The following is a 25,006-nucleotide window of genomic DNA, read 5'->3' as shown; positions in this document are numbered from 1 at the left end:
TGTGGACGCCACAGGCCATGGTCTCTCGTCTGCCCTGTGTCAACGTGACAGTCCTAATCATGTCTGTCCACCTCACATCACATCTCATTGCCTGGGGAAGCGTTAGAGTACTTGGTCTCGGAAATTATATGTCCCATGAGTCAATAAAAGGAATGATCTTTGGCATTGAGATTATGCTAAATAAGTGTTTATGGGAAGAAAGAGGATAAAAGGAAGGAGCAGAGAGGAAAGAAATAAACCTGTCTTTGCATTCTTAGTGTCTGGAGTAAGACTGGATACTGCTTTCTTGTTTGTAAAATCTGAGATTTTAGCACTGGAATTTAACACAATGTCTGATAGCTACATAGTAAATATAGAATTTTGGCCCCCTGTATATTTTATAATTCATAACTTTTCAAATTATAGTTAGATAATTCAGTGCATTCTTGGGGATGGGGAGGAAGTACCCCAAAATCCACATTAATATGTCCTAGAAACAGATGAATAATGGCAAAAATAAGGAAAAAGGAATGTATAGAAGTGAAAAGGCCTAGTGACCACTGATCACATCTGGATAATATGAGGGTTACAAAAAGCCTTTGAGTTTTTAGAGCTCTTACGACTTAAGAATTATGGGAATAAGGGATTGTGAACCAATAATAAGTCTACTGAATGAATTAGTTGATTGAGTCGTCACTGTGGAATGTCTGTACTCTTAACTCTATCCATCTGTGTGGAACAGGGATATTTGCCAAGTCAATGACGCTCAGGAGAGCCACGTCACACAGTCACTTACCAGGAAAATGTGTATCAAGTTGAGAGCAACAGACTGATTGGAGCCGAGGAGAATCTCAGGAGTGTCCCTCTGTGGAGACAAGTAGGATATTTTACTGTGAGGCATCTGCCTCAGAGAGCAAAGCAGGGTCTGGACACCTAATTTCTTCCAGCGGAGAGTGAAAACAGGAGCCCTCTCAGTCCCAGGTATCAATTGGTCAGTGAATTTCCCCTTCTCTCATCTGATCATAGGCAGCCATTCTCTGGCATACCTGTAGCCTTGTCAAGGTCATCAGCTGGATTGAACTAGTATGTTAAAATGCTGAGCAGCCCATCCCCCAATCCACTGCCACAGCCCCATAATCAGTATTTAGTCTATAAAGCAGTGATGCTATTTCCACGAGGCCATTAAAGGCATCCTGATAAGAGAATTTTGGTTTTTGTTTGTTTGTCTGCTTGCTTGCTTTTTGAGCTAGAGTTCCTCTGTGTACCCTTGGTTGTCCTGGACCAGCATGGACTCAAACTCACAGCCATCCACCTGCCTCTGCCTCCCTGAATGCTGGGATTAAAGACATGCACCACCACGCTCAGCTCATAAGAGAAATTTAGCCTCACTGATACTAGGAATCCAAGTACAAGAGCACACTATACAGAACCCAGTGAGAAAGCAAATTTGTGACAACTTGGTCTCAGGGAAGGCGGACACTCCAGAACTGAGAGGAGATGCGCTCCTTGTTTGAAGATATCAAGACTCTCTTTGTCGATTGGTTGCGGGGGGGGGGGGGGGGGGGGGGGCGGCAAGATGGCGGCGCTGGGAGGACTCTCATTCTGAGCAGCAGCACAGCAGGATCAGCACAGTGACCAGCAATCAGAACTCTCGGCCATAAAACACAGTCATTGTGTTTCCCAGGTGAGAGGATACCCCACAGTGGGGGATTCAATCAGCTTTTAACTCACCCGGCTAAACCGCAGAAGAGATCCCGATTCCGCCAGATGCTTGGCTGCCGGCCACCAGCCCCAGCCCCAGCCCAGAGCCACAAGCCAGTGTCTCTGGTCACGGTCCCAGACTGAACCATGTGCACCACACTATCAGAGACTGGAATTTTCAGTGGAGAGATAACCCCAGGGTACAGGAAACAATTGGGACCGGCCTTAGGTCACCCAGACATCCCCTGGAAAAGACTCGGGCGGGTTCCACGGGCACCCCAGGAGCCAGCCCGGAGCCAGAGCCGGGGACCCAGGTTCCGGCACAGAGCCCTGCCTGCCTGCGGGCCTGATTCGCCGCCGGAAATAGAAACGGCGGGTCTGATCTCAGAGCACTCAGCTCACCCCCAACCTGAAAAGGTCCCCGGAAAATTACCCAGCTTAAGGAGGCACTCAGGCTCCCAAAAGCCGCAAAGGCAGACACAGGCAGTTTCTGCGCACCAGACAGCTGACAGAGACTGAGCCGCCATCACACAGCTGTGCTCCAGGCACAGGCAGCTTCTGCGGCCAGCCAGCTGGCAGACACTGAGCAGTGTGCACCAGGGCAAAAAAAGACACTGGGAGTCCGTGTCTCCAGAGAATCCACGGGGAAGGAAGGAAACTGTACTGACCTAAATCACCCAATCCTTCCCTAGAAAAAGTCTAGCAGTCTAGTGGGGCCGAGGCGCCAGCACTCAGCTGTGCTCCAGACACAGGCACAAACGGTTGAGGCGCGCCTGATGTCCAACTGGGTCACAGCAGCTGATCATTAAATTTACAACAAGAAACCCAGAAACAGGGCAGCTGCCCTCAGGATTTCCCTGGGTGAGAGGAGAACCCTCTCGACTAACAAAGACCACAGTTACCACTCAGGTCTATATCCCTGAGGTGAGCAACTCCTGAAAAAACACCAGCCATCCAGGGACTATACCCAAAAAGCTGAGAAGACATCCTTCAGGAAAAACCAGCTTTCTGCAAAGGGGATTCTCTCCACCACAGGATCCCCAGGAACCACCAGAAAATAACCCCAAACACCTAAGATAACACAATGGGTAGAGGCCAGCGTAAAAGCTCAAGCAACAAAAGACAGAGCAATATGGCATCTCCAGAACCAAGTTACCCAGGGGCAAGTAGCCCTGGACACCCCACCATAACTGAAATCCAAGAAGATGACCTAACAAGTATGCTCATGAAGATGATAACAGAGGAAACAAATAAGATTCGTAAAGACATAGAGGAAGATAAACTCAAACAGAATATTGCCATCCGTAAAGAAATAGAGGAAGCTGCAGCCAAACAGTTTATGGCCTTTAGAAAGGAAATTCTTAAAACACTGAATGAAATGATAGAAACAGAGTTGAAGGAACTAAAAGAAAAACAGGAAAGTACAATCAGACAGGTGAAGGAAGTAAACAAAACAACTCAAGACCTGAAGATAGAATTGGAAAAATTAAAGAAAACACAAATGGAAGAAATAATGGAAAGGAAGAATCTAGGGAAAAAAACAGGAACTACAGAGGTAAGCATAACCAACAGACTATAAGAGATGGAAGAAAGAATCTCAGGTGTAGAAGATACAATGGAAGAAATCGATGTATCTGTCAAAGAAAATGTAAAATCCGAAAAATTCCTGACACAGACCGTCCAAGAAATGCAAGACAATATGAAAAGACAAAACCTAAGAATAATAGGTATAGAGGAAAAAGAAGACTCCCTTCTCCAAGGCCCAGAAAATATTTTCAACAAAATCATTGAAGAAAATTTCCCCAAGCTAAAGGAGAGGCCAATTAGAATACATGAGGCCTACAGAACACCCAACAAATTTGACCAGAAAAGAAAATCCTCCTGCCACATAATAATCAAAACAGTAAGTATACAGAACAAAGAAAAAATACTAAAAGCTGCAAGGGAAAAAGGCCAAGTAACATATAATGGCAAACCCATTAGAATCACACCTGACTTTTCAACAGAGACTATGAAAGCCAGAAGGGCCTGGACGGATATCATGCAGATATATATGAAAGCCAGAAGGGCCTGGACCCTAAGAGAACACAAATGTCAGCCCAGGCTACTATACCCCGCAAAACTCTCAGTCCTCATAGATGGAGAAAACAAGATATTCAATGACAAAAACAAATTTCAACAATACCTACAAACAAATCCAGCATTACGGAAGACACTGGAAGGGAAAATACAACCCAAGAAAGCTAGCTACATTCAAGAAAACACAGGAAATAAATAACCTCACTTCAGTAAAACAAAAAGCAACCAAGCACACAACCTGATGACCACAGCCAACATCAAAATCAAGAGATCTAACAGCCACTGGTCATTAATCTCTCTCAACATCAATGGACTCAACTCTCCAATAAAAAGACACAGATTAACAGAATGGATACGTAAACAAAACCCAGCAATCTGTTGCATACAAGAAACACACCTAAGACACAAAGATAGACATTACCTGAGGGTAAAGGGTTGGAAGACGACTTTCCAAGCAAACGGACCCAAGAAGCAAGCAGGAGTAGCCATTCTAATATCTGATAAAATAGACTTTCAAACAAAATTAATCAAAAGAGATGGGGAAGGACACTTCATACTCATCAAGGGAAAATTCCACCAGGAAGACATCACAATCCTGAACATCTATGCCCCAAATACAAGGGCACCCACATTTGTGAAAGAAACATTGATAAAATTTAAAGCACATATAGATCCCCACACATTAATAGTGGGAGACTTCAACACCCCACTCTCAACAAAGGACAGGTCAACAAAACAGAAATTAAACAAAGAAACAATGTCTCTGACAGAGGTCATGAATCAAATGGACCTAACAGACATTTACAGAACTTTACACCCAAACACAAAAGAATTTACCTTCTTCTCAGCACCTCATGGAACCTTCTCCAAAAGAGACCATATAGTGGGTCACAAAGCAAGCCTCAACAGATACAAGAAGATTGAAATAATCCCATGTATCTTGTCTGATCACCATGGAATAAAGCTGGACCTCAACAATAACAGAAATAACAAAAAGCCTACACACACATGGAAACTGAACAACTTGTTACTAAATGACAGCTGGGTCAGGGAAGAAATAAAGAAAGAAATTAAAGTCTTTCTAGAAATCAATGAAAATGAAGACACAACATACCCAAACCTGTGGGACACAATGAAAGCAGTGCTAAGAGGAAAGTTCATAGCACTAAGTGCCTTCAAGAAGAAATTCGAGACAGCTCATTCAAGCACCCTAATGGCTCACTTAAAAACCCTAGAAAAAGAAGAAGCAGACACACCAAGAAGGAGTAGATGGCTGGAAATAATCAAACTCAGGGCTGAAATCAATCAATTGGAAACAAATAAAACAATTCAAAGAATCAATGAAACCAAGAGCTGGTTCTTTGAGAAAATCAACAAGATCGACAAACCCTTAGCCAGGCTAACTAAAAGGCAGAGAGACACCACCCAAATCAACAAAATCAGAAATGAAAAGGGGGATATAACTACAGACACTGAGGAAATCCAAACAATCATTAGGACTTACTTCAAAAGTCTATATGCCACAAAATTTGAAAATCTAAATGAAATGGACAATTTTCTTGATCGATTTGACTTACCAAAGCTGAATCAGGACCAGGTAAATCAAATAAATAATCCTATATCCCCCAAAGAAATAGAAGCAGTCATCAAAAGTCTCCCATCCAAAAAAAAGCCCAGGACCAGATGGCTTCAGCGCAGAATTCTACCAGACCTTCAAAGAAGAGCTAACACCAATTCTCTTCAAACTATTCCACAAAATAGAAACAGAAGGAATATTACCAAATTCATTCTATGAAGCCACAGTCACCTTGGTACCTAAACCTCACAAAGACTCAACAAAGAAAGAGAATTTCCGGCCAATCTCTCTTATGAACATTGATGCAAAAATACTTAATAAAATACTTGCAAACCGAATCCAAGAACACATCAAAGATATTATCCACTATGACCAAGTAGGCTTCATCCCAGGTATTCAGGGGTGGTTCAATATACAGAAATCCATCAATGTGATCCACCATATTAACAAACTGAAAGAAAAAAACCACATGATAATCTCCCTAGATGCTGAAAAAGCCTTTGACAAAATCCAACATCCATTCATGTTCAAAGTATTGGAGAGATCAGGGATACAAGGCACATATCTAAACATAGTAAAGGCGATATACAGCAAGCCTATAGCCAACATCAAACTGAATGGAGAGAAACTTAAAGCAATCCCACTGAAATCAGGGACAAGACAAGGCTGCCCACTCTCTCCATATCTCTTCAACATAGTGCTGGAAGTCCTTGCTAGAGCAAAAAGACAGTTGAAGGAGATCAAGGGGATACAAATTGGAAAGGAAGAAGTCAAATTATCACTATTTGCAGATGATATGATAGTATATGTGAGTGACCCCAAAAACTCTACCAGGGAACTTCTACAGCTGATCAACACCTTCAGCAAAGTGGCCGGATACAAAATTAACTCAAAAAAATCAGTAGCCCTCCTGTATACAAAAGACAAAAGAGCTGAGAAAGAAATTAGGGAAACAACACCCTTCACAATAGCCACAAATGACATAATGTACCTCGGAGTAAGCCTAACCAAGGAAGTCAAAGACTTGTATGAAAAAAATTTCAAATCTCTGAAGAAAGAATTAGAAGAAGATATGAGAAGATGGAAAGATCTCCCATGCTCATGGCTTGGCAAGATTAACATAGTAAAAATGGCCATCTTACCAAAAGCAATCTACAGATTCAATGCAATGCCCATCAAATTACCAACACAATTCTTTACAGACCTGGAAAGAAAAATTCTCAACTTCATATGGAATAACAAGAAACGCAGAATTGCTAAAACAATCCTCTACAATAAAAGATCTTCCGGAGGTATCTCCATCCCTGATCTTAATTTGTACTATAGAGCAACAGTTTTAAAAACTGCATGGTACTGGCATAGAAACAGAATGGTGGATCAATGGAACCGAACAGAGGACCCAGAAATAAACCCACACACTTATGGACACCTGATCTTTGACAAAGACGCCAAAACCATACAATGGAAAAAAGATAGCATCTTCAACAAATGGTGCTGGTCTAACTGGATGTCTACATGTAGAAAAATGAAAATAGATCCATACTTGTCACCCTGCACAAAACTGAAGTCCAAGTGGATCAAAGACCTCAACATAAAACCAGACACATTAAATCGGCTTGAAAAAAAAGTGGGAAATACCCTAGAACTCATTGGTACAGGGGAAAATTTCCTGAACAGAACACCAACAGCACAGGCTCTAAGAGCAACAGTCAACAAATGGGACCTCATGAAACTGAAAAGCTTCTGTAAAGCAAAGGACACCATCATCAAAACAAAGCGACCACCTACACATTGGGAAAGAATCTTCACCAACTCTTTATCTGACAGAGGACTCATATCCAGTATATATAAAGAACTAAAGAAGCTGAAAAGCAGCAAACCAAGTAATCCACTTAAAAAATGGGGAACAGAGCTAAACAGAGAATTCTCTGTAGAGGAATACCGAATGGCAGAGAAGCACTTAAAGAAATGCTCAACCTCACTAGCCATTAGGGAAATGCAAATCAAAACAACCCTGAGATTTCACCTTACACCCATGAGAATGGCCAAGATCAAAAACTCAAGTGACAACACATGCTGGAGAGGTTGTGGAGAAAGGGGAACCCTTCTCCACTGCTGGTGGGAATGTAAACTTGTACAACCACTCTGGAAATCAATCTGGCGCTTTCTCAGACAACTAGGAATAGCGCTTCCTCAAGATCCAGCCATACCACTACTGGGCATATATCCAAAAGAGGCTCAAGTACACAAAAAGGACATTTGCTCAACCATGTTTGTAGCAGCTTTATTTGTAATAGCCAGAAGCTGGAAACAACCCAGATGCCCCTCAACTGAAGAATGGATGCAGAAATTGTGGTACATCTACACAATGGAATATTACTCAGCAATGAAAAATAAGGAAATCATGAAATTTGCAGGTAAATGGTGGGATCTGGAAAGGATCATCCTGAGTGAGTTGTCCCAGAAGCAAAAAGACACACATGGTATATACACATTCATATAGACATACAACATAGGACAAACCCACTAAAACCTGTGCATCTAAAGAAACTAAGCAAGAGAGAGGACCCTAACTAAAATGTCCAATCCCCATCCGGAAAGGCAAAGAGGATGGGCATCAGAAGAAGAAGAAAACAGGAAACAACCTAGGAACCTACCACAGAGGGCCTCTGAAAGCCTCTGCCCTGCAGACTATCAAAGCAGATGCTGAGCCTGATGGGCAACTGTTGGGCAGGTGAATGAAATTTTAGGTAAGAACTGGGAAATAGTAAGAGCTGGAGAGGACAGGGTCTCCACAAGGAGAGCAACAGAACAAGAAAATTTGAACACAGGGAACTTCCCAGAGACCCATACTCCAACCAAGGACTATTCATGGAGATAACCCAGAACCCCTGCACAGATGTAGCCCAGGGCAGTTCAGAGTCCAATTGGGTTACATAGTAATGTGAAGAGGGACTGCCTCTGACATAATCTGATTGGCCTGCTCTTTGATCACCTCCCTCTGGGGGGGAGCAGCCTTACCAGGCCATAGTAGAGGACAATGCAGCCACTTTTGATGTGAACTGACAGACTAAGATCAGAAAGGAGAGGAGAACCTCCCCTATTAGTGGACTTGGGGAGTGGCATGCAAGCAGAGGGAGGAGGGAGGGTGGGACTGGGAGGGGAGGAGGGAGGGGCTTATGGGGGGATGCAGAATGAATAAAGTGTAATTGATGAATAATTTTTTTTAAAAAAAGGGAAAAAAATAATTTAAGAACCTTAAATGACTTTCAAAAGTGGCGGAAAACATGGAGTTAGTCAATTGGCATGGAGCACGTCTCGCCCCTGGGGGCAATGGTCTCCTGAACCTACTCAGACCTCGGACACTACCACTGCTAGTTCTAGAACTGACGCAGGATGTTTCAACGAGGGGTTTAAGGCTTCTCATAATATTTCCTATAAGCCCACACCTGTTTGTCTATATCCCCCATTTTTATTCATTATTAGCCAGATAGAGCCAAGTAATTGTGGTAATGATACTTGCTTTTTTGCCCAATGCTGGAATGCTAGTAAATTTAGGTATGCCCTGGTTACTCGCATGCCTCACTGGGTGCCTGAGCCCGTTGATGCCCCTCACGCTATGACTCTCTTCAGACAGAAAAGGGATCTTGGAACTAAAGCCACCATTGTTACTACCATCTCATTGGCGGCTGTTGGAGCTACCACCGGGGCATTAGCCATTGGTCATACTGTGCAGACTGCTCAGACCCTGAATAATCTTTTAGCCAATGTAGCTCATGCCTTAGATGTACAAAAAGGAATTAATGCTCAACTAAAAGGAGGCTTGATGGTGTTTAATCAGAGGATTGACCTCGTGCAGGAGCAAATTGATACCCTATGGCAAATGGCTCAACCCGCCTGTCAATGAAAGTATGCTGGACTTTGTGTCACTAGCATACAACATGAGAATTTTTCCTGTGCTGCAAATCTGTCTAAACAATTGTCGAGCTATATTTTAGGTAATTGGACTGGAGAATTCGATACTACGATGGAGCAGCTGAGAGTGGCCATTATCACAGTAAATTCTACCAGAGTGGACGCAGGACTAGCCACAGGATTATCATCATGGATTGCTGCAGCCATGAATCATCTGAAGGAATGGGCGGGCATGGGAGCGTTAGCAGGCCTTCTGGTGTTGGTCTCCTTGGTTTGCCTGTGGTATATATGCAAGATTAGAGTCTCACAACAGTGTGATGCAGCCATGATCATTCAGGCCTTTACAGCCATTGAAGCAGGACATTCGCCCCAAGCATGGTTGGATACCATAAAAAGCTAAAATGTTACACTCAGGATGTGAGGCTAAGCACTGCACTCAGGGTCAGCCGCTTTGGACCCAGAGAAGAGCATGTCTGATTGCATGCGGGTTGATGCCCCAGGTCCCGCCTCTGAGAAAAAGGTATTGGACAGGTCTGATGCTCTTTGGGTGGATGACACCTAAATGAATATTGGTACAAAGTCCCAATTTATTTCTAATATCAGAGATCAGACCTCTACTCTTGCCTGATGCATCTAAAACAAAAAGGGGGAACTGTAGAGAGCTGCGGAATGCTATGCCTTAAAGATGGAGCTGGTTTCTGCCTTCCACCTTCCCGATGGTGAGTGCTCTCTGTCACGAACAATTCCACATTTGGCTAAGGCTGAGGATCTGGCTTGCTTCCATGTATGTGGACCTATCTGCATTGCCCACGTGGCACGCCTGAGTTGGCTACCCAGAGGCTATTTAAGCTGTGGGCTGGCTTTCCCCAGGGTCCGAGGATTGTTCAAGGTTCCTGAATAAACTGCATTGAAAAAAAAAAAAAAAAAAAGACTCTCTTTGTCATGGTGATCTGAACTGATACACACTTTAGTTTAACCTCAGGTTCACAGAGAAGACAGTGGTCTGTTACTCTCCTTCCAAAACCTTTTTGGTCAGGACCGCTAAGGAGCCAGTGGTAGAGAGCAATAGAGTGGGGGTTATGGACATTTCACGGGGCTGGGGGACTGTTGTGAATCTGCAAGTAACTCTCTATATCTCAGATTCCTCACTCCTGAGATGAAAACAGCAAACTGCCCACAAAAGAGCAGAGGCACTGGAGCAGAGAATTGCTGTTTGGGAAGAGCTCACAGTGGCGCATTTTCACATGGCAGAGGCGCCACGTCATTCCTCTGATCATTTCCTGGCAGTGCTTTGGCTTAAAAGCATGAGCGGGTAGACCTCCAATTCACTAGCAAATAAATTTACTTGAAAAACTTGTCATCTTCCTCCCTGACAGTTTCCCACAGACACCTTTCGAGTACTAACATCCTTCTCAGGTAAAAGAACAGGATTTGCTTTAGGTCTCCAGCAAACAAGAACAGATTTCGCTGAAACCAGTACCCGTGGGATCCTCAGAATGGTGCAGATCTGAGTACAGATTCCCCCTCCTCCATCTCTAGCATTATTCCAAGAGTTAGCATTTACTGAGTGCTTGCAAGATACCAGGCTATTAAATGTGTGTCCAACTTGAAAAGCAGAGGTTAAATCATAAGAGTTACACACTACAGTCTTTTTGCTAATTAGAAATGGGTCTGGGGACAAGCAGCTAAGGAGTCCATTTAACCAATGGACCTGGCCTCCAGGTTCTCCCAGCATCCTCTTGAAAACTAACTTGTGGGCTTTTTTGTTTTGTTTTTGTTTTTGTTTGTTTGCTTTAGTAAAGACCAATATATCCAACTCTTTCCTCTGTACACAGTTGCTTCCTTTGCAATAAATCTATATAAAGAGCAATATGGACGTACTGTTCTCAGACCCCATTTCTTCTTGCCTATAGGTTACATGTGTTTGAGTATGTCCAACCAAATGTTCATGTGCTGGAAGTTTGCTTCCCATTATAAATGTCTCTAAGAGGTAAGACCTAGGCAAAAGCAATTGGGTCATAGGAGTACCATCCTTTGAAGAGATTAATGTAGTTCTCCTAGAACCTGGTTAGTTTTCAAAGGGATGAGTTATAAAGTGGCCCTGCCTCTTTCTGCTGGACCCCTTCTGCAGGCAGGCCTTTCTGCTTCTCCATCATGTTCTGACATAGCCTGTGGAGTCACCTCCAAATGCTGGCACCATGCTGCTTTTACTTTCTGATGGTCAAAATCATGAGCCAAACACACTACGACCCCTCCTCCAGTCCACGGGAAGATTACTATTGCATGAGTAGCAATAGGCTCCCAACCCTTATCGCATGGGGAATCATCTGTGGAAGCAAACAGTTGCCCTGCTGTTGAGGGAGAGGCAGAGAGGACAACCAGAATTCTTACCATGGGCAATATGTAGCCACACTCCTGGTTATTGACTCCAATGATGGAAGGAACTGCGTTAAACGCCTTTTGAGACAGTAGTTCCAGTGATTCATTGGGAAAGAAAGAACCGTCGACCACTCTAGTGAATGACTTTGTGTTCTGCAACAAGGAAAGGAAAAACCAGCAGCCACTTTTATTTACAAAACCTATACTGTCCCCAGAAGTCCAAATGCATCCAGAAACAGGAAAAACAAAACACTATTGGTTGGCTCAGCAAAATACATTAGTTTCTGACCTGGCCTGCCGTTTACTTAAGGAAAAAAAATATCTATAAACTTTTCTGTGCCTTAGTTTCTCATCTGCTTAAAAAATAAAACAACAATAATAACATCAGTCAAAGAAAAATAATAACCCAGCACAGAAGTTTGTTTTTTTTGGGGGGGGGTCATAGACTACCAGAATCAACATCATCTGGAAATTTATTAAATAGACAAGCTCTCAGGTCTTTGGAATAGGGAACCTAAGGGCAGTCTAGCGGCTACCACTGGGGCCATCTCCAGGTGATACTGATGATTGCTCAAGTTTGAGAACTTCTGGCCAAAATGAGAAGGAGTAGCATAGCGTAGAAAATGGATACTAACCCATCCTTGTGTTTTGGGGCTCAGAATTCAACAACTGTGTCTTGATCATGTATTTTGTTTTTGATCCCGTGTGTGTGTGTGTGTGTGTGTGTGTGTGTGTGTGTGTGATGTTGGAAGCTGGGCATGCACATGCTACAGTGTTTGTGTGGAGGCCAGAGGACCCCCTGTGTGGAATTGTTTCATCCTTTCATCTTTAGGTAGGTTCTGGGCATTGAAACAGGGTCGTCAGACTTCAAACACTATTCTTGGATGAGCATTCTCACTGGCCCTGATCATGTTTTCTTTTTGGGGGGGAGGGGGTCTTTTTCGTGAATTAGATAGATGGGGCCATGCAAGAGCTTACAATGGTGCATCACTATTACCCACTTTAAGACTCCAGAATGCAAATATTCTACATATGCCGAGTAGCTATGAGCATGAGTCTGATAAATAACGATCATTCAAGGACCAGCAGAGCCTCAAGACTGGAAGGTCCATTAAAACCAACAGTCCAGCTAGCCATCTGATGGTGGAATACACTAGTGCCAGCCACACCTTGGTCGGATGCCTACAGCAGGAGGCATCTCTCTGCTCATTCCTTTGCAGGAAAAAATTACTTCCAGTCATAACCCTCAGCCCTTGCTCTTGACTTGAGCTTCAGGGCCATGTGGCACAAGCATGGCCCTCTTCTCAGGGTGATGCCTTCAATGTCCAAGCAACAGCCCAGCCTGAGCGATTTTCCTATCCCACCATGTCCTTTAAGTCATTTGTAAGAGTCCAAATCCCCACATCATTCAGATACTGCCCTCTTGTCAAAGTCTCCAATCAAAATAAATGAAAGGGATAGAATGTTCAGCCTCCACTGAGCTACCCACCTCCAGCTTCACCCTCCCTCCTCACCTGGCCAAGCATCAGCAACTCCGTGGAAGACTTTTCTCTCAGGCACTTCAGCAAAGCCTGGGAGTCTGACACATTGCTATCACAGCAGTCGGCAACCACCTGCAACTGTTGACGGAGAAGGCAGGCAGACAGTGGTACCAAATGCACCCAGGAACACTAAAGTCTGGAAAGTGCCCTCGCCACCAGCCACAGGTGGTCTGTCTGTGTGAGGTCCAGCATGCAACCTGACTCTGTAGGTCCATGCTGCCACCCTGATGTTAGCTTTTTGGCAGCCACTAGCTGACTCTAATGGCTGCCAGAGCTGGGAGAAAGGGGTTACCATTCTATTGGGATCAGGGTTTCCTCATAGCTGCTGATAGCTACAATGCCATGAGGTTCTGATCTTGGGGTGCTCAATGGAGCTGGAACCTCAAGAGTGATGGATAGCTTTACACCCTCCAGTCATCAGCCAGGGCAGGACCTGGGATTTTACCTGTATTGATTAAGTGTCAGCCCCACATGGCTAAAAATCTCTAGGTCTTTTATCTCTAAAGATATTACTCTTACTTTTTTCGTTTCACAATTACAATTTTGCATTTTCTTCTGTTTACTTTTTTCTCTCATTTGAGGCTCAAGTCCTGCATTCTCTAGGACGTTGCTCCAGTCCACTGCAGTCTCCACAATGCTGCACACAGGGCCAGCATATAGAGTCCACATGGGACTGGAGCTTATGCAAGGACCTCCTTCCACACCAATGCACAGAATCTAGTAATGTTCTCTGCAACAAAAACATCATGGTCTTCTCTAGTGGGTCTACTTCCTCCACTGATAAAGCTATGAGTCCAAATACAGCACCGAGAGGCCACGTGAACTCAATAAATGCTTTGGGGGTGAAAGTAGCTTTGTATTGAGCGTTACCAAAATCCATATTCATCTATCCTGAGGCTAGTTCATAATTGTATGACACTATTTAGACTTTGGGGGTACTATTTTCTACATCATGTTTAAGAAAATGTACCATATGAACTCAATGAAGGGTTTCACAAGTGTAGTCCCAGATACTCTAGAGACTGAGATAGAAGAGTCTCCTCAGCCCAGACATTTGAGAGCAGCCTAGGCAACATAGTGAGATATTCACCTCCAGAAAAAGAAGGAAGGAAGGCAGGAAAGAGGGAGAGAGAGAGGAAAAGAAATTAAAAATGCAGCACTAGATGAATAATTTTCAGGGGCTGACAAATCTCTGGGATACGCACCCCCTTCATCCCCTAAACTTCATTGGCCACTGCATCATACCCCAAAGAGCTGGAAATAGCCTCAGACTCTTTCTCAACATTGAACCCTAGGGTAGCATGGCAGGCACAGATCAACTGCTCAGAATAACTGGGACTGGCTTGTGCTCCCACAAAAATTATTTAAGAGCTATAACACCCATGTGCACACTCAGGCACAACAGTAATGTTGCACTGTGTGACTGGACTCCTTCCCTCTATGACATGCATACGTACACAGTCGGGCACAATGTTAATGCTATGCTGTGTAACAGGACCCTTTCCTGTTGGACAGGCATCCCAGACAGGCGCAAAACTGCCCTTAGACTAGCATCAGGTTCTTTGTACACAGTCAGTAAGGAAATCTAAGCATATGATGAGAAGGCAGAAGGCCTGTGGCTTTTGGGGAAAAAGGACAGATGTAGTGTACCTACATCATGCTTCAGGTCATCGTCAAAGCTCCTCATGCTGGGGATGATGGCCACTCCACTCTGCATGATGGCTCTGTGGAATAAGCCCTTGCTCAAAGGAGACAGAACCTGAAAGGAGAATGTAGGAGACACAGCAGCAGTTATCCCAGAATCACACCCTTTGTACATGCCATCCATCCCTTTCTTAAATCAGCATCCCAGGAGGCCTCCTTCAGGATCCAAGCTTTGGGCTGGAGAGCCCTGCTTGGGAGTTTAAGGACTAGCTATAGAGGCTTAAATGGGTTATTTCAGCTCTGTGAGTCCCCATTTATTTATTATTATTTTCTGTTTTTAAGACAGGGTCTTACACTGTATTCCCGGCTCCCTCCACCCTTCTGCTTCAGCCTCTGAGTGCCAGGATTATGGACATGTACCTCCACGATTGGCTTCAGGAACATTTAGTCAGCATTTCTGACATGGTTCCTAGTGCCTTTAGGCCCTTCATCCTAGCAAGTCACTTAACCTTCCCAGGCATCAGTTTATTCCTCTGAAACACTGTAGCAAAACTGTATCCATGTCATAGATCTGTTTAGTTAAAATGGGAGCAGTAATGAATATGAGTGATCACTCATTGTCTGGTCAAGCTCATTCATGAAGGGTGACCCTTACCACACATATAAAGTGGATTAGCACAGTCCTCTTTAGAAGGTGACATTGTAAACATAGTTACCTTGAGGAGTTGGGCAATACAGCAATAGTAGTTAGCCCACTACTATGTAACTGACCTCTAATTCACATGTTTATTCATGTCAGGGAAATGCTGACCACTCGGGTGACCACAGTCATTTTCTAGCACATTCATGCATTTTCATTTGCATCAGTCTTTTGCCAAAAGTCGTGTAAGTTGTTCCCAAAGTTGTATTGTCAGCTGCACTTGTTTTGTGATTACACCATCAAGAGAATATCATGCAGACCAGTGGACTTTACACATGAAAAGACAGCATTGTGTCTAGGGAAAAATTGATAAAGATGCGTTGCTAAAAAAAAAAATACCGAAATTGCTGTCAAATTTGGTGTGGGTAAGAGTGAAATCTTTGAGAGAAAACTGAAAACCTGCTATGCCGTTGTGATAGTGGAAGAGCAATTTCCTAAAAGCTATTCTACAGGCTACAAGCTACTTTGTCGATATGTTTAAATGGGTGCTAACCATAAAAATTCTCATAAACTGTACTTAAAGGCAACAAATTCTGCAGCTTATCTACACAAAAGGACCCAAGCCCAAATTCTGGGCAGCAGACTGTCTGTAAAAGGACAATGCCTATACCCAGCTTTCAATGAGACATGGACACTCTGTGTGTGCATCTACATGCCTTTCATTATTCTTGCTTTAGCTGAGTTTTTCTAGTGAATGATGCTATTGTTTTGTGACTCTCCTAAGAAAGTCCAGATGCTGGATGCTTCGTCTCCAGGATGGCAGTATTGGAAGACATGTAAAAGAGGAACCAAGGAGGAGTCCCTGATCTTGGGAAGGACTAAAGTAGTTCTCAGAAGGGAGTGGTAATAAAATGAGTAGCCCCAACTGCACACATCTCTCTCTGCTTCCTGGTTCAAGGTATGATGCTCTCCCTTCATGGGCTCCCACGATGTGATGCCACTGCTATCCTGTGTTTGAGGGAAAGAGAGAGAGAAGGAAGGAGAGAGAGAGAGACCACTACAAATAAGTGTTTACCAGTCCTAATGACTAGATTGGATAGATTCAATGTTACAAACACGGAAATTTTCCCCCTCAAATTATCACTCCTTATGTGACCTTAGGAATTTACCTAAACCCTCCTGGTGACCGTTGTCATGTCCATGAAATAAGACTCAAAATTTAGCCGCGAAGCAATTTGTATTCTTTAAAATGTTTCTGTTGTTCTACTCCAGTTCACTACTCCATACCATAGAGATATGAGTAGCACGAATTGAACTCAGTGTGTTACTCAAAATAAAAATGACATGAAGTTTGTAAAGTTGGATCTTGGTGTTTAGGAGAGAAGTAAGAGAATGAATGTGATTAAAACGCATTGCATGCACAGATAAAATTCTGAAAGAGTTGATAAAAGTGTCTTATTTAACTCTAAGGAAATAAAAAAATTGTTATATGTATTCAAGGTAATAATTTTTATGATTATTAACCACCCGCACCCCCAGCCAAGTAATAGTGCAGAAAACTCACGAGGCTAGAAATGCTTATGGCTCCCGCTGAGCCACCAAAGATGGTCACGGAGTCAGGGTTTCCACCGAAGAACTTGATGTTCTCCTTGACCCACTGCAAGGCAGCGAGCTGGTCCTGGAAAGCCCAATTCCCAGGGGCATGCTGGTCCCGTGTGCTGGGGTGAAAGGCAAAGTGGGAGGTCTTCATTAGCTACTATGTTTCCTGCGGTCCCATAGCTCTCTGTCAGGTGAGAGCTGGCTGAACATTGAGAACCAGAGTCCTACAGGAGCTGAGGACACTAGGCCAAGCAACGAAGCCTGTGCTACAGCTAGAGATAATCACCAGGAGATTGCTCTCCTTCAGGGAGGAGTGGGAACCATTGTGGGACCCACCAGAGTGTGAACATTAAGTTGGTAGGTGCATGGGCTGTGTTTAGTAGTGTGGATTCTTGGGTGAGACATTTAACCACTTGGCCACAAATTCCTCATGAAACTAAGGATAGCAATAGTACCCGCTCTACAGGAGTGCTGGAAAGATAGACACCAGGCCCACTGCATTGCACTTGCTGCCTCTTGTTTTTATGATTCAACCCTCCATAGAGTCAATAAGACAGCAGTAGCCTCCTTACTGGCCTCGCAATTTCTTATTGCAGAGCCGTCAGGCATGGTCTATCCTCTAGTCTCTTCTAAAGTTTTCTTCCCAGTACACTTCTCTGAGTGGGATACTTCTAGGACCCTCAATCTTCAAAAGATAAAGTTGCAAATTCCATGGACACCATGGCATTCAACTCCCTGCCCAATCAAGCCTGTCCCAGACTATCGGATTCGCACAATTCCAGGTCATAGCACTAGGCTCCATTTCTGTCCCTGTCTCCTTTGCACCCTAGTGGACATGTGAAAGCCTTCTACCAAGAGGCATGTCAACAGAGAGATGAGCACCATCTTCAGGCTGGCCCTCTATGCTTTCTTCATAGCTGGTCAAATGCAGGTTGAGGGCATCTGCATCAGAGCTGAAAGATGGAAGGGTCTTAGGGCCCTGGTTGACCATGTGCAAGGACATCTATTCTCAGGGGCACAAACTTGGACAGTCGTTGATGAGAAAGAGGTCTTTTTAAACTGCTAGGATTTGAGGGGTTTCATGTTGATGTGTTAAATTGCCTTACTAATCAGGATCTAGGTTACTCAATGCCACTGAACGTCCATGCCTCCTAAAGTAGCTGGCCACCACCCACAGCTACCACAGGGGCCTCTGTGGTCTGGAGTGTCATTCACCAGAAGAGACTCACGTGAAGAAGCCAAATATCCCCAGGCGGTACTGAATGGTCACAATCAATACATCCTCATAGGCAGCCAGGGCAGACCCATCAAAGATGGAGGCTGAGCCAGTCTCAAAGCCACCCCCTGGTATCCACACCATGACCTGTGAAGACAGAATCACCCCCAGTCAATCTGCTTGTTGGATTATTACTATTATTTAATCAAGGAAAATATAAATGTCTCACTCTTCTTTGTAAGTGGGCTCCATTGTCCTGCCTTTTCAATAGGCCCGGGGTTAAGCACATACACTCCTGGCACCTGAGTAAGCACATTGGGTTGGCTGAGTGAACACAGACAGGATTCTCAAACTCCCTGGGGTTGTTCCTCTGACCCCTGACTCAAGTAAAAGTTGAAAAGAGTATAAATATCTCAGGAGGTTTTTGTGGGGTCCAAAGAAGAGACTACAGTTAAAGCTTTTAAAACAGTGTTGACTCAGTTCAAATGCTTAGAGACTGGGAACTGAAGGCCATGGAGCCTGTGGCCCATAGGGAACCATTGTAAGGCTCCATAAGAGCAAAAGCTGTGATGTTAAAACTGTCAGCTTCACAAGCTCTAGAGCAGTGGTCTAATGATTCTCTTACAGAGGTCACCTAAGCCCATCAGAAAACACAGAGATTTACATTACTATTCACAACAGTGGCAAAATTAGAATTATGAAGTAGAAATGAAAATAATTTTATGGTCGGTGGTCACAGCATTAGGAAGGCTAAGAACCACTGCTCTCGAGTCCCCTAGGAGATATGCCTGCAGGTGAGCATGTGAGTGATTGCCTTGGTTAGGTTAGCTTCCAGGAATAGTTGTGAAAGACTATCTACATTAGGACAACGGAGTCCTGGGCTGAACTGAAAGAAGCAAACCAGGTGAGCACTGGCATTCATGTCTCTGGTTCTGGCTGTGGATAAAGTGTGCCTGCTCTGGTCTGCAGAGCCTGTCACATCTCTGCCATGATAGACGGGACCCTTAGAACTGTGAGCCAAAATCAATTCTTTCTCCCAAAAGTTGATTTTTGTCTAAGATGTCAGCTGAAGAGGTTTCTTTAGCTTTTTTTTTTTTAATCGTCAGCAAAAAAGGAGCAGAAAGGAGATGTATAGAAACATTCCCTTGTTCAGGAAATATTAGGACCAATGAACACAAATACTATTCAAATGGTATTGTCACTACTTCAATAGCCCATAATAAAGCCCTTCTACTTCTCCAACTCGCTCTTCGAGACCTTAGCCCTTAAGTCAGAAAAAAGAGAAGAGAGCCATGAAGAAAAAACGCTGGCTTTGTGTAGAGCAATCAATGTGCCCTCCTTGTGCCTCAGCTTCCTCATCTCTTGCACAGTAAAAACCTGGCAAATATTGCTGCCATAGCACTGTGAAAGGTTCTCTCATTGCAGAGGCATGCTGAAAGAGGGGGTGTGGCTAAAACACAGATCAAAGAAACCCTTCCTTCCTTCATGCTACACTGTTCCTTATGTTCTTAAAGGAAGTACTTGACATTAGTACCTGGCTATACAATTAGGTAAGGGAAGATGAATGATTCAGTTATACTCTTTTAAAGGGGGTTCTCAAACTCAAAGAACAGTTTTTTTTTTTTTTATGTAGTCTTTTTAAAATGTATCTTTTTCTAAGTTGCACAGACAATTACCAGAGAGGGGGGAAAGACAAAATGAAATGAAAATTGAAAGTTAAATCACTACCATTAAAATATCCAACAGACACAATGGTAGAGGGCAGCTTCCATTATGATTAAAAACAAAACAAACAACAACAAAAGTTACTTGTGTGATGGAATTCTCCTCTTACCCAATAGGAGGCTAAGTCTAACTCTAGATGCCCCACACCCACTTGGTTCCCAGGCCTGCTAGCAGCTCCTCAGTGCAGCAGGCAGCCTTACCGGGAGACTGGAGCCATCATTGGCGTGGGCTGGAGCATAAATGTTCAGGTACAGGCAGTCCTCTGAAACTCTGAGTTTAGGGTAATGCACTTTGAGCATGCTCTGGTATGTGAAGAGCCACCCTGAGTTCTGAAAGCACCTGGGAGGGAGGGAGGGAGAGGGGGAGAGGTAAGAAGGGAGATAGGGAAGGGAAGGAGAAGGGGTAGGAAGGTGATGTGAAAGGGAAATGAGAGAGAGAGAGAGAAAAAGAGAGAGAGAGAGAGAATCTTTCCAGCATCTATGCCAGCATGCCTTCCAGGGAGAGTCCCGTTCTTGGGACAGAGGGAGGGCCCAGCCATCCTTTTGAACAAAGAGGCATGTACAGAATCTGATTGTGCCCTATCCCCTTCTTTCAGAAGCATGCAAAGAAACTAACAAATGATGATTTCCTTTAATTCAGTTCCTGGGTAGCAGAGCTCATTTTCTAAAATAGTTTATGCCCACCACTGAGTTGCTCAAGAAAGGTTCTCTCCCAGCAGTTTCTCTGCTATACCCAGAGGAACAAAGGGATCTTTCCACAGCCTCCACTCCAGGAACCCAGATAGGTACAGAAAGACTTCTGCGCCCAGGCTTTTCACAAGCTATCTCTGCCTAGACTGCTTCTTCCTGTGTGTTCTGGTTCCCAATCCTCCCTTGCTTTCAGATTGGGTGCAAATACCCCTTCTCCAAGAAGCGTTTTTTGATTTCACAGAGTGACCACAGCTCTTCTTCAGAAACACCCACAGAGTGTGTGTTATGCCCTAGAACTTGCCCTGGGCTTGTATGTGCTATTATCATCTTCTCCAGCTCGATTATGAGCAGCTAAACAAGCCGTGAGTCTGGAGTAATCAATTCTGCACCTCACAGTTCCTGGCACAGAGCCTGGCACACACGAAGAATGGGAACATACTACATTTGATCTTACCCAAAGGGCGAAGGAGTGGTTTAAGTGTATGTGTGGATGTTTATGCCATACTTAAGTGTTCAGTTATTATTGATTGTTTTCTTGATAGAGGAGTGGGCAGAACAATGAGAAACCACCACTGAAATATGTTTCTTCTTGGGTGTTTATGCTCCTGGCTCCTTTGGTACATTGTCATTCATAAATTCAGGCCTCACTGCTTTCCACAGGGGCATCCCTGAGCTGTTCTCAAAACTGAGCTAGCGAGCTCTCTGCTCTTCCTCAGTTGCCTTCCCTGACCCCTGGTGGTTACCTTGACTCCTCACATTTTAATTATCAATCATTTTTCTCTGCCTTCCATTATTACTGGTCTACATGCTTCTTGAGGGAGGCTGTGATGACAGTTCCCAACACACACAATGATCTTCTGTTTTTATCATCTTTATAACATTAAAAAAATCAACAAGAAACCAGAAATCCATAGAAACCAGAACGCAAATGCTGAGTTTTGATCTTTATCTGGGTGAGCTTCCTGTGGGCCAGTACTTGAGATGTTTGGGTGTGTAGGTGAATTGCCATAGTGTCATAGGGGCACATATGTTGTTTCTGAATGAGTTGAAAAAATAAACAAATAAATAAACCAACTAATGACTTTTGTCATATTGTTTCCAACCCACATGTGAGCCACATGAAGTCATCTTTTTCAGACCTGGTTCCAAGGTACTCCTTTATAAAGCCTGGACCCCTAATGCCTAGAAGCCAAGGGACCAACCTAAGAACTTCACAGAAGAACTGGATATCCCCGGGGATCTTCAAGTCTCACTATCCCACACAGCATTCTATGACTCTTCCACAACTAACGTGGTGACTAGCCTTGAAACTCTTCACTGGCTGGGAGCTGCTTGCCTCCCAAGCCTCTTGTGTCACTGAGGCCTCTGCGATGGGTAATCATCATTGTCAACCTGACTGAATTTAGACTCTCCTAGGCTGTGATTTGTGGGCTCAGGTCTCACAGTGAAGAAAAGAGAGGAGAGGAGCCTGTTTTCTGCTTCCTCATCTGCCCAGCTGTGAGGAATCCCAGCTTCAGTCTCCTGAAGCCACAGACTCTGCTGTGCCTGCCCTACAATGATGAATTATATCTCAATTACGGACCAAACTATGAACCAAAATCTGCCCTTCTTCCCTTAAGTTTTCTGTCAGAATTTGGGCACAAAGACTAGAAGAGTGACTAAGGCTGCAGCTATACTGTCAGCCCACAGGCATTTATGGAGTTCTCACTGTGGGCCCTGCCTTGCCTTAGACACAACTGAGTTAAGCATGTACACACACACACACACACACACACACACACACACACACGCTCACTGTGGTTCTGCTCTCTAAAACCCTAATCCAGACTCACCACAAAGGTCAACCCAGGGTAATGGGTCAGACAGAAATACACTGCACTTCTTATACCTGTTCGGGGCCTGGAACCCCAGGTAGCTTTCAGATCATTCAGACTCTTGGGCTATGCTCCGAAGAGTCTGATTCCGGAAGTTTAGAACAGACCAGGGAAGAGGTACATATTTAACAACCCTCCAACAACTCTGCTGGGCAGCCAGCAGGGGGCCCTAAGTCACAGAAGCACTCACCGGCTCTGAGGTTCTCCCACTTCCACGCCCCTTCCCTCTCCTCTGCCCCCTGGGCTTCATGACCTACATTCCCCCTCAACAGTAACTCCCGGTTCCTGGAGACACAAGCCACCTGAGACTTACAGATCGGGATAGGTAGTGGCTTCTCGCAAATCATTCCAGGGGATTGCAGGCTGTGGACTGGAAAACCGCAGTGGTCCCAGGGGGGGTGCAGCAAAGGGGATCCCAAGGAACACATTCACTGGTTCAAGTCTTCCCAGCACGGTGGCTTGCTTCCCCTGCACCCATCCCAGCCTGGTATACCTTTTCAGCTCTTCAGTCACAGACCCTGGAGAAAAACAAGGCAGGACCGGGGATGAGACGGTTGGAAAGAGAAAGACGATAGGCCATTCTGGGGATCTTTTTCCAATCAGAGGCCATAGTAGCTGGGACCCTCTTGTTAAACAAGGTCCTCTCCTTTCAGGATTGTTTTTCGAGAACACCACCACAGAGGCTGCCTCAGTTGCTGCTGAAAGTCCACCACCACACCCAATAACTTGGGGAGACAATTCTCTTCTAACCAAAGTTATCCCTTTCTTTGGAACTTGTGGATGCCAGGACCCTGCCAGATTGATTGCCGAGTCCACTACACTCTTCATCACCACAAAACCACCACATGTCAGTCATTGCCTGAAGTTGCCAGATGGTTATATTTTTACAACCAAATAAACTACCTTTAAATTTTATCCCAGAAGGCTCCTGAGCAATGATAGCTACAGAGTTGTGGTTTGGATGAGTTTGGTAGCTGCCTTGGCTACATATGAAAATGAATGTGTACCAGCGAGAATGTAAAAGGAAAATGCTCGTGATGGTGGCAGCTGAAATCAGCTCCTCCACGTCCAAGAGTTGGGTTCGCAGGCATGTAAGCGTCTTGAGTTTTGCAGAGTATAAGGTCTTGAACTCCTTACCTGGCAGGACCCAGGCATCTTGGCCAGCACCTGCTCTGTCATTTGGGCAAGTCTTATCTCCACAGGCAACACCATAGAGCACAGGCTCCAGTCCACATGTCTCCCCAGTGCCCAGGATGGTGCCTTTCCTTATAGGGTGTAAAGAACTCAAGGTCTACACACCACTCCATGGGTCCCCCAAGACCTCAGGGAAAGAGGTTCATTTCCCCTGCTAGAAAAGCCTACACTGTCAAGGTAGCACAGCCAAAGTGGCCTAAGGTGCTGGATTAAGAAAACCCTACCCACCTCCCACAGCCTGAGCAACCTCATCTCCCACCAGCCATCTCACCCCTGATGATGGCTGCAAAGATCCAGATGACCCAGATTAGGGCCTGTCCTGGGTGCACCCGATCCCCACTCATCTGGTTGGCCAGCCTGAACTGTCTGGATGTCCACAGGTGCTTCTGGCCTCAGAGAACTTCACAAAGGGATCAGGCAGTGTTTCCCGTGAGTGGACAGGTGCTGAACAGGCAAAACACAGGACCCAGAGAAACCAAGAATAACATCAAGGCAAAATTTTCAGAGAATTGGCCAAGCAGGACTTTCCTGTTCTGATTTACATAGGAAGCAGGTAATGATTAACACTTGTGCTGAGAAAATCATCTTAATAGACTTCATGCTCATAGGATGACAGAAGATAAAAGGACTCTTAGGGTCCACTAAGCTAGGGTTCTTACATACAGATGTCCCATAGGTCAGACATTCTCTTTGCTGTAATAAAACACCCAACCTAAAGAAGTTGTGGATGAGGGAGGAGGCTACAGCTGGGATACAAAGTGAATAAAACTGTAATTAATATAAAAAATTAAAATTTGGAAAAAAAAAAAACAGTGTGGAAAGGTTCGTTTGAGCTTTCAGAGGCTTTATGGCAGATATGTGTGGTGGTGGGAGGTTTTACCACAACAAGTAGGAAGTAGAGAAGGGGACACAGGAAGAGGCCAGAGACAAGACAGCCTCAATGAGCTGCCCTAAGTGGATCACTTCCTCCTGCTGTCCCTTCTCCAAAGATTCCATCATTTCTAAAGAATAGCACAACCAGCCAGCAACACCTGATCCTGTGGGAGATACTTTATATTCAAACTATAACAGGTGCCCACGGAAGCCAAAAAGGCTGCAAACTTGCAGTGGATGGAGGTGACTAAGAGAGAGGCAAAAAGGCACCGTTAGGACTATGGCAAACTGAACGCAGTATGTGTTTGCTGAAGTTACAGTGTTTTCTCAGCTTCAGTACACGTGTCTTACGGCAGTGTTGAGTTTTTTAAATACAGTTTCA

At 44.4% G+C, this 25,006-nt stretch overlaps 1 protein-coding gene across 1 annotated transcript in view; it reads right to left on the bottom strand.

Moving 5' to 3' along the window:
* Positions 1 to 24,095, bottom strand: part of Ces5a (carboxylesterase 5A) — a 34,460-nt gene extending 10,365 nt beyond the window's left edge. Inside the window, exons 1-9 of the mRNA XM_021660405.2 lie at positions 24,023 to 24,095; positions 22,871 to 23,075; positions 20,195 to 20,333; positions 18,283 to 18,416; positions 17,019 to 17,172; positions 14,825 to 14,929; positions 13,144 to 13,248; positions 11,642 to 11,782; positions 776 to 844 (exon numbers count right to left, since the gene is read on the bottom strand). Coding sequence (XP_021516080.1) covers positions 776 to 844; positions 11,642 to 11,782; positions 13,144 to 13,248; positions 14,825 to 14,929; positions 17,019 to 17,172; positions 18,283 to 18,416; positions 20,195 to 20,333; positions 22,871 to 23,075; positions 24,023 to 24,095 — 1,125 coding nt within the window. The remainder of the gene's footprint in view (positions 1 to 775; positions 845 to 11,641; positions 11,783 to 13,143; positions 13,249 to 14,824; positions 14,930 to 17,018; positions 17,173 to 18,282; positions 18,417 to 20,194; positions 20,334 to 22,870; positions 23,076 to 24,022) is intronic.
* Positions 24,096 to 25,006: the final 911 nt, after the last annotated feature.

Source organism: Meriones unguiculatus, chromosome 10 (genome assembly GCF_030254825.1).
Source record: "Meriones unguiculatus strain TT.TT164.6M chromosome 10, Bangor_MerUng_6.1, whole genome shotgun sequence".
Lineage (NCBI taxonomy): Eukaryota > Metazoa > Chordata > Mammalia > Rodentia > Muridae > Meriones > Meriones unguiculatus.
Note: the sequence above shows the minus strand (reverse complement) of the source record. Positions and strands in the feature narration are given on the sequence as shown.